General features: G+C 31.1%; 2 protein-coding genes across 2 annotated transcripts; both read right to left on the reverse strand.

Moving 5' to 3' along the window:
• Positions 1 to 1,847, reverse strand: LOC111005186 (deSI-like protein At4g17486). Its single transcript, XM_022276610.2, has 3 exons — positions 1,375 to 1,847; positions 569 to 856; positions 1 to 484 (listed from the first exon to the last, which is right to left on the reverse strand). The coding sequence occupies exons 1-3, from the start codon at positions 1,511 to 1,513 to the stop codon at positions 210 to 212; spliced, it is 702 nt and encodes a 233-aa protein (XP_022132302.1). The 5' UTR covers positions 1,514 to 1,847; the 3' UTR covers positions 1 to 209.
• Positions 1,848 to 9,027: 7,180 nt separating this feature from the next.
• On the reverse strand, positions 9,028 to 10,035 carry LOC148209392 (zinc finger protein 3-like). The gene has a single exon (XM_088127943.1). The coding sequence runs from the start codon at positions 9,791 to 9,793 to the stop codon at positions 9,107 to 9,109; it is 687 nt and encodes a 228-aa protein (XP_087984069.1). The 5' UTR covers positions 9,794 to 10,035; the 3' UTR covers positions 9,028 to 9,106.
• Between the last annotated feature and the right edge of the window lie 4,548 nt (positions 10,036 to 14,583).

A 14,583-nucleotide genomic window follows, 5' to 3' on the forward strand; every position in this document is an offset into this window, starting at 1 on the left:
TGAATAATAAGCAAAGTATAAGGATTAAGCTTTAGCAAACCCAATAACGGGTAAAAACTACATCATCACCAACATTCCATATAAATATAATAACCAATTAAACAATTGGCGGACTGAATATATATAATATATACCCATTTAAAAAAAAATTAGAAAACTGTAGAAATTTTGGGAATCCAATTCCAAAGACATACGCGATTGATGATACACTACAGCTTCAACATGAAGGTGGAGGTTGAGGAAGAAATCAAGAGGGAAGAAGAAGGTGGAGGAGGAGAATGTCTTTGTTTTCTTGTTCTTACTATGGAATTTGAAGATTTTGAAGACAATGGAGGAGGAGGAGGAATTGCCGCTGCTGAATTTGAAGCAGATGTAAACCTACTCGATTGGCTTCTCAGTTTCTTCTTCTCTCTGTTCTCTGGTTTCACTTGACGAACCTTCATCTCATTCAATCCCACAGGAAGAACACAGTTGCATAAAAAGCCTATAACGCAACAGCGACTTAGAATTAACCGATTCAATTCTTCCACATTTTACCGATGCAATCATGAAGGTGTTGAGTTCTTACCGAGTCTGGCGAGTCGATTCACCCATCTAGGGATTGGTTTCCCCGTCAATCTGAGACAGACGTCGTTGCAGAAATGGTTACAGTTCTTGGTGATGAGATGATAGGTGTTTCCTGAATATTGTTCGGCCAGTTTCTCCATGAACGATCGGATCTCTTTGGGACTGAGATTCGTTCTTCCGATCAAAATTGATTTTCTGTATGTGAATCCAGGGCACTGCTTTGGTTCCACTTCGAATATCCCCGTCGTCGCCTGCTCGTGTGCTCCAAACGCATATTCAATTCCATGAACTGCAAACCAAATTTCAACCTAAATCACTGTTTATCCCTAAAACCGTTCGTATACAGGAAGAAATTCAGAATCGATTCATCTGCTCCACTTGCTATAAGTGAAAAAGTAGTTCCGATTTCTCAGAGCAATTTGTTAGCTAGATATTTGTGAACCTTCGGCAGCCAAACGAGGTACGATTCCGTTTGGCTACGGAGAAAATTGGAAGGAATCACAGGAAAAACTGATAATCATCTCCACTTTTTCCCATTTGTTATGTTAAGAAACTGATAATCAGAATTCGGAACCATATCAGTACAAAAACAGATTCTCAAGACCTTACATCTTCCTAAATGTTCATAAATTAGAAAATTAGGATATCATTCAGTGAAAAATCAAGATTAATTCTAACGGCTCTGCTCATAGTAGTAATGGAACCATAATCCAACTCTCTACTTTTATGTGTCACTTTCTCAGGAAACAAACACACCGAAAGGCGAGAAAAAAGTGGAAAGCAAAAAGGACAGAAACGTTTTCTCACCTTGAACGCCGGAATGGTAGACACCGAGGCCGAGCCAATAAGCATATCCATTAATCGGCGTTAAATCATAAACATTCAGATAAACCGGAACCGCACCAATCTTTTTCCTACTCGACACTGTCACGATCCTACACAACATCTTCCGCAAATGCTTCCACTTCGTCTTCTTCCCTTGGGGAAAGCAACAGAAGAACCAAAAAGATAACAAAAACAAAAAACGGAATATAATTATACGATCCAGAGAAACGACCGACGCACGGACGACGAACAACCACCGTAATCGATGGCGGAGATGGATAATCGAGAAGGAAATTGAAGGGCAACGGAATCGAATAATCGGAATAACCCTTTTTTTTCTTTGTTTAATTCGTTGGATTGGAATAAGAATGGAGATGAAAAGTGAGAGAAATCGCTTTCAGTTTTTGAGCAGAGGATTCTGATTTCTGCGTCCGCGTGCCTTTTTCTGTTTACTGTTCTCCACTTTAATAATGGCTTCTTGTAATTATGTTTGGGAACACATACTATTATTATTATTTACATTCCACCCTTTTTTTTTTCTTTTGCACTTTTTGGTCCACTTTAAAATTTCAAACTTTTTTTTTATTTCATAAAATTTGAGTTTTATTCCTCCACAGAGAAAAAGAAAAAACAAAAAACAAAATTATACTTTTATCATAAAGTTATTGAGATTAAGATTAATAAGAAAAATAACAATCTTTAAGATATTATATTAAGGGTATTGACTCAAATAATGGTCTTCAAGTGTTGGTGAGTAAATTTTGAACTTATAAGATTTTTTTCCCTTAGAAATGAACTTTTAAGATTAATCTATTTTAATCAATATTTTTTAAGTTTATTTCTTTCTAGTCCTTAAAATTTTAAATTTTTTAACTTTTAAACTTTAAAAAATACCATTATACTCTGTCTTTATTTTTTTTTTCTTTCTAACGAATTGATAATGTGGCATTGAATATTTATACAAACATGATAATGTATTGAAATTATTTAAAATTAATTATATTTGAAATATCATGGACTAAAATAATCTATTTTTATTTTAGATAAAAATTATTTTGAAGTGAAGGCATGGCTGCGAAAAAGTTAGTGGAAGAAATTTTTTAAGAAAATATATCACGGGTATTGTTATGGAGAAAGGAAAAGTGTATTTAAAAAATACATATAATGAATGACAACTTGTGACGCACAAAACAAATTTTTTTAAAATAATCTTTGTGCTTATTTTAAATACAATAAAAGACGAAAAAGGTATATCAAATTTATTTTTTTAAAAAAAGTTTGTGAAATGGATTCATAATTACCAATAAAAATATATATATAATATATTGTATGTGTTAATAATTAATTTTGAGGGCCTTATTTTCATTTAAAAAGGCATGGTTGGGATTTGTCAAGGAGTGGAAGCTAACTGGAACATGTGGTCGCGGGCCCCAGTTTTCTTTTATCCATTTGCTTTTTTTTCCCTTAAATTTAAAATTTAAAATGAAAAAAAAAATTGTGAAATGAACAATTTTGTACTTCGTATGTTCTTTATCTTGAATAATCCCTTCGTTGAAAAAGCTTTTAGTTTGTTGGACAGCTATTTTGTTCTATGTGTTTTGGATTTGGAAAATTTGTTTGTTTGACAATAAATATCTTTCCTTTCTTAGATACACTTTTTATTTTTTTAAATGTTCCAACCAACAACTGACACATAAAAGATGGCGATATGGTGCTAAACTTAACACAATTCTATGATTTTGAGAGGAGTTTTTTTTGAGTTGGACTAGATGGACCAACTCGACTTGGAACAACTAAATCGAGGCATTTGACCCATGTCATTGTTTTGACCTCACTTAAGAAAAATCTAGTACAGTAATTTCACCCCTAATATTTTTATAAAAAAAATTAATTTCATTTTTCTTTTCAATAAAACACTAAACCTAATATTTATTTTTATTTTACTTATGCACATAATTTTTGTCTCACCGTTTTTTTATTGATTTCTTTCTACACATTGTTCTATTTAATCTTTTTTATTTTTTATCTATAATTTAGTCTCTTTTCACTATCTCCTTAATAAATTATAAAATGCTCTTCTTTAAATTTTTATTCTTTAGAAAATAAACTTTCTTTTATTTGAATACAACAAAATGTCTCTAGAAAACAAAACTAAAATGGAGTATTGTAGGAGGGTTTCACTTCTATTTTCAGAATTTACTAATAGAAAAGAAAAACATTGAAAATATACTTGAACAACTAAATTATTTGTATGTATGAGTAGATAATAATTAAAAAAAGTCATTCTAATGGGACCTTTATACAACATATGGTCCATGCAAAAAAAGATTATGAAATGTCATTTTCTTAAGAGTTGAATCTCATGGATTTCTCAAACTAGTTATGACAGCCCTTTGATTTGGCTCCTCACAAAGCTGTGAATATGGAGTTTTTTATAATTAAATCAAAATATTTATATTGAAATGTCCCTTTTTTCTAGAAATCCTAACATTATAAATGTCAATTTAACATGACTATTTACCTTATCACCTTATCAGTACTTAACTTCTTCTTTTTGGAACCAACTTGAGCTTAATTCAGTTAGACATGTATCTCCGACAAAAATGATTGGAGGTTTGAATTTCCAACCTCACATGTCAATGTACTAAAAATAAAAATGAATCTTATTCTCTTAGTTATTTTAATTTTGGATTAAAGGTTTTTGCATTATATTATGGATCAAATCTTGGACAAAAGTTTTAAATTCCTTAAATTCTTTTATAAGAGAATTATAGTGTGACACTTTGAGAATTGGAACCTCTAAGTTCAAATTAGGAATGAGTAATTTAATTTCATATCTTAATATTTGTTCATTTTTAAAAAATGATTGGTTCTTCTTATTCATTATTTTATCAAGTACATTCTATTTGAATCAATAAAATTAAAATCTTGAATCAAGAGAAGAAAAGAAAATAAGAGATCAAATTACATCAAATATCGTCTTATAAGAGATCAATTACATCAAATATCGTCTTTATGTGTAATACGTTTAGGTGATTGTAAAGACCCAATTGAAAGAAAGGATCGCTTGAAAAAAGAGTGCTAGGATGTGGTTCTTGAAGAATCAATTTTCATGAATAGAAGAATTTCAATGCACTTAATAAAGTTTGATAATATTCAAATGTAGATGTAGTTAGAAAATCGAGTGGATATATACTTTAGCCTAATTTATATCATATTTATCTGATAAATCTTTTGGATTATATTGAGAAGACAGTATTTCAAATATAAGCTTTTAAAAATAACATTAGGAATTATCTAAATATTATTAATTAAAAAAATGTAATAATTTAATGTCAAATTTTAAATAATTAAGCAGAGAAGACTTGGAAATTCATCCTCCCTCTAAAGTATGAGAAGCAAAATATTCCAATGGCCTTTTTCTTTTATGTGAGTTGGAAAGTTGGATTCTCCATTATTTGGCTTTAATTTTGATTGGGGTTGGTGGGTTTGCAAATCATCTAATTTTAAATAGGTTTTTGTTAATTGGTTTCATGTTAATTTATTTTCTATACTATTTTATTATTAGTTTATTAAATATTTGTTTCAACGATTAGAATAATAAGTTACAACGATTCTAAGATGCTTGAAAACAACAATTCTTCGGCTTTAATATAAACTACATAGACGAGTACTAAATAATAATAATAAATAAATAAATTAGACGGGCCACTTTTTAAGTTTACATTTTGGAAAGAGAAAATAATAATATTTCAATTTTCATTCAAGTACTACGTTATGGGGATGACTATAATGTTTAGAAAAGAAAAAAGAAAAAAAAAAAAACTTGACGTGAGAACAAAAAATAAAAAATTTGATTGTGTTGTTTCTAAAATTTCTATGAAAATGGGGAGGAAAAACAAGAATAATAAGTAAAATGTTATTTTTATTAAAAACTAAAAACAAGAAATAAGAAAGAAAAACATTACTATCAAACTCTTTAATTTTTTAATTTTTTATATATTTGGCTTATATTGTGAGAGCATTATTCTATGAAACATGATATATTTAAAAGCTTAATTTTTAAAAAATAAAAAATGAAATAAATAATTATTAAGCAAACCCTTATTAAACAGCCCTAGTTTTTCATGGTTTGAAAACTCATCTAAAATCTTAAACTACTTGATTTTCTGTTTTAGTGTATTTTTCTTTTTCTTTTTCTTTTAAAAGATATCAGGTTTCCATTATTCCTGAATATTTATTCTTCAAAAACTTTCATGAAGTTTATATTCTCTTTGTAAAAGAAGTTTTAAAGAACAAACAAAATGAATTACCGAGTACTTTTAAAGTAAATAAAATAAAAAACAAAACTAGAAGGAAAAGAAAAAAAAACAGTTATCAGATATCACATTTTTCGCTCTCAAATAATTATTAAAAAGAATTATATAAACGAGTAAATAAGAATCAAACAAAATAGGGTCCTTAGTAATCAGATCATGTTTGAGACACTAATTTAGGATAGAAAAACATCCTTTTGCTTTTGCTTTTCGCAAGAAAGTATGAAGATTAAAGATAAAAAAGAAAAATTTTATTCTTTAAAGACGTTTGTAAAGCTTATTTTCTTAAAAGAAAGAAGATTTGTTAAAGAACAATCGGAATGGCTTAACTAATACTTTTAAAGTAAATAAAATAAAATAAAATCATTAAAAGAAGAAAAAAAGCACAAAGTAGTTCAAGGATGGCCAACATGAACATAAATGATATTAAATGGGTTTTTATTTCAGGTTTGAATTCATTGATTGAGATATATAGTAACGCTAATTATCAAGAATTTCTACTCTTTTGATATGGTATATTTTTACTGGTTTATTTATGATGCATTAAATAGATGAATTGTTATTACTAAATTTTTTTTAACCCATAGCAGTATATGTCATATTAGAACGTCCATTTGAACTTGTATGGAGTGATGTGTAGATAAATATATTTCATACAATATAATAAGATTTGAAAATACTTTGGTGATAATTTAGAAATAATATTAAAAGTGTGACAGGTAGGATGAGATGAATTTGCCCCCAAAAAGGCCAAAATGGGAAGAGGTCAGAATCATGGAAGTGATGTGGCTTTAAAATTGGCCAACTCTATTCAAACATACAAATGAACTTCCATTTGCCAATGCCATGTGATGAAACAAGATATGGGCTGAGATTTGTATCCAAACTTATTACATCTCTATCAGAATTGACACTTTTGATCCCTACCAACTTTTGGGCACTAAATGCCTTTCTCGTTCCCGTTCCTTATTTAACTCTCGTTCCACAAAATTTTAAAATTTTAAAGAAATTTCTAACGCGTAATTCTTAATAATGTGAATATATCCTCATTTACAAAGGAAAAAAAATGCTTAGAAATTTTGTAACAAATATATATGATGGAGAGCAGAGACAAAGATGAAGAACATATTCTCCGTCCTCATCATCGTTTAGATGACGAGAATAAAACGTCCCTCATCTCCATCCTGCAAAGAGTCTAAACGAGGATTTCACTTCCAACAAGAAAAATAAACACCTCTAGTTAGGAACCATAGAGACAGTGAACATCAACATCATTTCTCTTTTACAAACCTTCAACCTATAAGAGAGGTTGTTAAACGTCATTCAATTCGTAATTAAGCAACACAATTTGTTTAGCTGAATGGTTGATTTTCAAAAGATTTCTAAATAGAAAGTGAGCAATGGAAGGAGATAATTATTAGATTATTTGTATGATTAGACACCTATTTTATATCATATAACATAACGCACTTTGAAGATGGATTATATGCCCACGTGATAAGTTAGGAACAACTATTTGGATTGAACAGAACTGGGAAATATTCATGTAATGTAACCTATTTTCAATACTAAATAAAGAGAGCCCCCCCACCCCCCATACTTGCTTCACTTTTTTTGCCTTGCACTTGTGTCGGCCTCCACCCACCGACATGTAGGAACTCCCCGGTCCGCTCCACCAAACTCCACGAAACGACACGTCGTAACAAAAACAGCACAGCCACATGGAATTCGAATGTCCATCGTCATCCTCGTCCGACGTGTCGGCGTGGTATCTCGGAGTCGGGGTTTAAGTTTGTATTATTTATTTTATTGGATTAAAAGTGAACAAAGTTTAAATATAAAATAATAATAATAATAATAATAAAAAAGTAGTAGTAGCTAGATGGTGTGATGTCCTAGATTGGAGATCAATTTAGGAAAATGATATGATGCACGCATCTCACTAAACGACAAAACCTTTGTCCATAGCCTTCTTCATTATCAAATATTCAACACCAAGCAACTTGTCAACAAACTTACAACTTAACTCACAGCCATTTTCTATTTTAAAAACATATATTATTTTTTGTACGACTTTTTTTTTCTTTTTTACCTTAACTAAAATTGATTAAGTAATTGGATTATATATATACATTTTTTAATGAATTTATGGTGTTCATACTCCATGCTAATGTGAGTTTATGATGCCCTTCTCTTTGTTATGATAAATTAAGTCTCTTGTGAAGGGTTAGTTTCACTCGTATAACTAATATATCTAATATAAAATATAACTATCAATTCATATATTAATATAATTAATATATTTTATATTAGTTATATTATTGATAAATCTTATTTTAATTGAAGATATTGATTTAAGAACAATATATTAAATAGATGATTGTTACATGATATTAGGTATTTCAATTACATAACTGATGTACCAAATACTAAGTATATCATTGATATACATATAAATTTAATATAAAACAACCACACCAAATAAATGAATGTTATATCACATATTAGGTATATCGTTGATAAATTCTTTCCTCATCGAATATTTTAGTTCAAGTAACATTGTATGCTTCTTATTAATATATTAAGTACTTTCTTTTAGGTATATCACTAATATATATCACCAATGTCTCGAATATGCAGTAATAGCTAATATACCTATTATCAAGTATATTAATCACAGTGATATACTTTATTTTAGGTATATGATTGATATAGCTAAATATACATAAGTATATCATTAATATAGACTTAATATTAGATATATCAACATAGGAGAGTTTTTTTTTTCAATTTTGAGAAAATGATTCCTTTTAAGAGTATAACTCATCTTTGCAATTAACCATTAATAATGTCTTACTATATTTGCAAAAACCTTAAAACATTGTAAAAGAATGAACACAAAAGAGTAAAATTGTGATTAAAATCATTACAAGTCTCTATGCATAAGATTGAAAATTCGATCTCCCATCAAACCACTAGAACTATTAAAATATATATATATATTATATATGTGTGTATATAAATCAGCTAGATTTCTGTTCCATCTGAATAAATTCTAAAATGATAAATGTTAAGAAAAGTGACCTTTTTATTTTTTGTGATGCGAGACCTTAGAATACAAATTAGACATGGTGTGCTTCACCCATATGATGAAACCAATAATGTACAGAAAAAAAAAATCAATTTCATGAATATAATTCAAACAATAATATGTGCAAATTGCATCTTTACCATCTATAATAGAGACGTAATCAATATCAAAATCGAAACTATAGAAGATCGAAGTATTGAACAAAAGGTTAAAAAAAAGGAAAAAAAGTGCAAAAGAGCTTGAAGATCTATAATTCTAAAGCGAAGATTTTGAGAGACACGAAAAGAAAAATTTGTGTTTTTAATAATTACAGCTTGAGAGACAAGTCCAGCACTTTCTGGGTCTCGTCTTGTTTATTGTCGACAAGAACGCCGCCGCTCGCCGGCGTTCCGGCCACCGTCGATCTTACGACGTCGAACCTACCTACGCTGCTGCAGCCACGCGGCGCGAATCCAGCCGTTTGATTAATCGCACGTCCTCCACCGTTCATCATCGGCAGCTTCCCGATCCCAGGCTGTTGATCGATCGGACTTCTCGACCAACCGTAGCCACGCCCGTAGACGATCCCAAACCCCGAAGAACCCGGCGCGTGGTGGGACGGCTTATGGACCATCGCGTGAACCTGAATCCCAAGCGATCTGTTGGGACCACCGCGAAACGGAAAATACGGCGCCGCCGAGTAGTGGTGGCCACCAAACGCCGCCGCCGATAGCCGTTGACCGCCTCTTTTCGCCAGAGTTCTCTCTCTTTTATGGGCATTTTGGTGGCCGCCAAGTGCTTGAGAGCTATAAAACTTCCTCTGACAGAAATTACACGAAAAAACCCTCGGCTCCGACGAACCCATTTGGAAACCTTCGATAAGATTAAGCTCCTCCGCCGGAACCCCACGGCGGAGATGACGGTGGTCCTCGTCTTCATCTAATTTGGCGCCCGGTTCCGGGTTCTGCGACGGCGTTTTCGGAGGAGGAGGCGTCTCGGTAGTTGAGGACTCCATTGATTAGGGCAAATCGAAAGCCGAAGAGAGAAAAATGGAATATTTGAAAAAGGGGGAAAAATGAAAGTTTTGGTTTCTTAAAAAAAAAAAATTAAAATGGGTTTTGTTTGGATTGGAATGGAATGGAACTGTGTTTAAAAAGCTGCAGAAAAAAAGTATGGAAATAGTACAAGTAAAAGGGGAGAGACATCCCACTTTTAAATTTACTTGTAATAGCCAAAAAGATTGGACTTTGATTTGAACCCAACTTTTGGGTTTTGGATTCATTCTTCTTCTCCCAATTATTTATTTTATTTGCCCAATTAAATTGATGTCAACTTGTGTGTGTACTGTATAGCATCTTGCAACTAAGGTGGAATATATTTGTACCATTAATGGATATTTATTCCATTTCTTATTCTTTATTTTTTTTCACTTTTAGTACTCACGTGTGTTATTATATGATACATCCAACACTTAACTTAGAAAGAGTTGATTCTTAATCTTAATTAGTTCCAACATTTTGAGTTAAAATGGTGAAAGTGAGATTGATTTGACTCTGTATTGTTATATATATCTATCACTATGCTATGTTGATTTTTAGGAAAGTGTTGGGTTCTTACTCCCTCTTGTGCTTAATTTATTGAGATTAAAAAAGTAATAAATTTAACAACCAAACACTAAAATCTAGCTAAAAGATTCTAGGGATGATGAATATGACCATCATCATAAGGAGAACATTTTTTTAATTCAACAAATAAACTCTAATAATGGTAATAGATGTATTTTTTTATCCACTCAACTAAGTGTGGATTCGAAAAAAAAATACTCGAGCATACTTTTTAAAGCAACATGTTTAGTTAATATTAATCTATATGAAATACATCCTAATTATTAAATATCGATGTATAATTACCACTATTAAATAAAATCACGTTTTCTCTCAATAACATCAAACTTTAATTAGTAACATGGAAAATGAATATTTGAGACACAAAATTTTAAGGGGTAATATTTTTTTTTGTAAAAGAAAATGGGCGTGTTGATGCAGTAAAATTTGGTTCTGTGTTCGGACAATAAAAGTTTCGGTGAACACCTATACACAAGAGAAATCTGTACATCGATGTAATGCTAAGCCCAACATACTTCAATGTCTAGATTTCGTTGAGAGTAGTAAAAGTAAAGTCTCTCCTTCACCAGCTTTATCACCCACCTCAATTTGACTCGTATCTCTATCCGATCGCTTCCTGTTTCCCTCTCTGGTCGTCTCCCTCTTTGCGATGTCTTTTTATGTTTGGTGAGTTCTGTCTCGACATAAATATCAAGTAAGTTTATAATAATAGCTATTGGAGAAAAAAAAAACTAAGAATCTAGGAGAGATCATGGAAGTTGAGATATTTTGATTTTATCCCTATTAACAAATAGAAAGTGTAAACATGTAAAAATCAAACTTATAAAACAGTGAAAAAAAAATACAAATAGACATTTTTCATCATCCAAGATCATTTGGCCATTTACAATATCAAGTGATAAACGGAGACACATATTATAAATTCTCTATATATAAATGGAGTTTCTTTGGCCAGTTGGTTCAAGTGGACCGATGCTTGAGTGTGGTTCGGGTTGGGTGCTTGGCCCATGTAGCCTCCTTAAGGGAACCCCACAGATGCATGGGATTGAGAGAAGCCATCACGCCTCACTGCTCAAAGTGTCCTACACATTAGGGGGCAGAGGGACCCTACACAACACTCAGAATGTGCCCACCAAACACAACCCTTCCCTTCTATCTGGTCTGGCTTTCAATTCTAAAGTCCCATCCATTAAGGCCGCTCTCAGCTTCTTACGGTGTCCCTCTTTGAGTCTCTTTGCTTTTTGTGGGAGTGGGGGTACCCCATATGTAAAGGGATGCTATGCCCTAAGCCTAATATATATATCCCCTTTGTGTGTATTTTGGATTCTTCCATTCCTTGTACTTTACTCTAAATTGAAAAATATTATTCCAAGCCCTTGTTACTTTTTTTAGCTGTTAAACGTATCAAAAATAACAATAAAAGTAGAATAATTTAGAAAGTTCAACAACCAAAATGAAATTTGAATGTAGAAAGAATTAAAGATGACGTGGTGTAAGTTATATATATAAAAACAAACTTAATTTTTACCAAAATGGACATAGGTAATAGAAATATTACTTAGAAGATCAAATATTCTTCACATCTCATTGTACTAAATCTAAAACAAAACATTTGTCATATTCAGTCACACCAAAGTATTCAAGTTGAAACATGTTTGGATAATGCTTTTGTTTCCCCTTGATGAGTGTATAATAAAATATATGTAAATGAATTTGATCTCTCACTTTTTTTTGTTTAACCAAGGTAAAGATGAGAAATCAACCTTCCATTTTATGGAATTGGTATATTTTTTGGTATTTATGTTCTAATTGACATTTTAACATTTATTACATTACTGTCAATTTGAACATAATTTAACTATATATTATCTTTGATTTATTTGTATTAAATTATAGTTTAAATTTCAAATTAATTATTTTGTTTGAGTGTCTAGCTTTTTCATGGCCATTTTACACAAATCTAAATTTGTTTTGGAATCTAATATCTTAGGCGCTACATGTAAGTTGAAATACTTATTTTGCACCAACCTCATTGATTAGAAAAAATCATACCTATATTGAGTTTTCCTTTTAATACAATTTTAAATCAACAAAGAAAAGTTATGTGAGGTTAAAAAAGTATTAAAAAAATTATTTAAAATTTAAAGACACCTTGGCCTACCCTTTTCAGTTAATTAAAATGCCCAAACCCCCAATAGACAAAAAGAAGAAGAAGAATTATTTGTTGGGGAATGAAAGAATTAATGAGTAGACTTTTTGCATTTTGGCTCTCATTGGTTGATTAAAAAAAATAAACACATTGTAATGATTCTAAATTTGTGTCATTTACTTGTCTAATCATGCTTAAAAAATCTCTTTACCAGATTTCCACTCATCCCTTTTTCAAACAAAAGTTAAGGAAGACATTATAATTTAAGGAGTTAATATAGGAGCGCCCTAGATCAAAAAAGCAAAGAAACCTTGAAAAAATGTCAAACTCTATGGTGATTACCTAGGTATAAGATTATGCGTTATGAGCACTAATAATACTACAAACATAAATAAATTAAAAGACTATTTGTTACCTTAGATTGTACGGAAAAAGCAAACTTTTAAAGCTTCTATAATAATATAATAAAATTTTACATTTTAGATAGATGCGCAATCCTACTCCTCATGTATCTGGGACTATTTATAAATTGATTCTAGGGTTTCCTATAATTAGATTAACGAGTTGGTATTGCTCAACTACTCATACTACTAATTGGAGTTAGCCTAATTAGACCACTTATTTAAGAAATTAATTTCAACATAGATGTCACACCAACTTTACCCACTTTACTCTTATGAGAAATTTTAGCATTTATTGTTTAATTTCATATATTTATAAATCAAGATTAAAAAGGTGGATGAGAGATATGGGAGAAGAGGAAGTTTTGATTACATTGGAATAATAATTATAACAAGGAGAGAAATATCTTTTCATTTAATTAACTCCAAAAGTTTTGTTTACCAATTGATATACCATAACCATGAGCAAAACATAGCCATTAATAAATACTTGACTTTTGCACTTAGAAATGGATTTTAAAGTGAAGAAATAATTTTTTATTTTAATTGTTGTGATTCTCTAGTAGGATAAAGAATGAGTCATGAAAGTAGATTTCAACTTTTAATAGTAACCAGAATAAATAAATTCTATATCTTTCTGAGTTTTTAGTTTTTTTTTTTTTTTGTTACTAAAAAGCATGGGATAATTGCCCAATAAAAAAAGTTGTTTTCAAAAATGGTGCAAATGGTGTTCGGGGTCTGGAAAATTGATAGAGGCCAACGGGTCGTTTCGGTCTTTTTCAATCAGCGAGCCATAGATTGAAACAGACAATTTGGAACCCATGATTTAGACACAATTACTTCGAAACAATATTTACTTCAATTAAAATAAATTCTAAATACTAAAACGAACATTTTAAAGTTATAATGACCAGAACATTTTAAAGGTATAATGACCAAAACAAAGTAAAACTAAAAGAACCCCGAAAATCTGAGTCAATGCAAAAGAGCTATTCGGGAACAAAAGGGTTTTCATGTGTTTTCAAGGCATTATATGAACAAATTTTTACATGTGATCGAGCTTCATTGGAAAAAAAATAAAAATAAAAAAAGTTTAAGGATGTTTCCAATCAGATTATTTAACTGCACGGCTGGCTAAAGAAGTAAGATGTGAAACATACCGAAACTAAGATGAAATTTTGTTGAATAATGATTCTGATTTCGGTTGTGAAGGCAATAAAGAAGATAGCTCAAAATGATTTTTCTTGCAAGTGCAACCCATTCTCTAAAAAAGGATTGTGCTCGGTTACTTTCAGAAGCCAACCAAAATGTGATGTGAATAACATGAGTATACATAAGGGATCCAACATTAGCTAAGAAAATTACCAAAAGCAGCCATCAGAAAACAGCTCCTCTTCCTAACTTTGAAGACTCGATACAACCAATGGATGATCCAATCCCCCTTCCCCCAAATGTGGGGAGTTGCCTAGTGACTCCCGAGCTGCAGCGTTCTTGAGTCACAGCCATTGGTTCGAGAACCAAATCGCTCTTTACCTACAGAGGTGCCTATGCATTATAGTATATCAGACAGAAAGGGGGGGAGGGGACAAAGGGCAAAAGGCAAAAGGCAAACCCCTTCCACCATTTTTCG

This window comes from Momordica charantia (genome assembly GCF_013281855.1).
Source record: "Momordica charantia cultivar OHB3-1 chromosome 8 unlocalized genomic scaffold, Mcharantia_2.0 BLBB01000008.1, whole genome shotgun sequence".
Classification (NCBI taxonomy): Eukaryota; Viridiplantae; Streptophyta; class Magnoliopsida; order Cucurbitales; family Cucurbitaceae; genus Momordica; species Momordica charantia.

Bases quoted from the DNA above. Each gene is read 5' to 3' on its own strand.
- LOC111005186 (XM_022276610.2), bottom strand. From the start codon at position 1,513: ATGTTGTGTAGGATCGTGACAGTGTCGAGTAGGAAAAAGATTGGTGCG. The intron at 857-1,374 runs GTGAGAAAACGT...TTTGGTTTGCAG, and splicing joins CTACCATTCCGGCGTTCAAG to TTCATGGAATTGAATATGCG. The intron at 485-568 runs GTAAGAACTCAA...GTTGCGTTATAG, and splicing joins GAATCGACTCGCCAGACTCG to GCTTTTTATGCAACTGTGTT.
- LOC148209392 (XM_088127943.1), bottom strand. From the start codon at position 9,793: ATGGAGTCCTCAACTACCGAGACGCCTCCTCCTCCGAAAACGCCGTCG.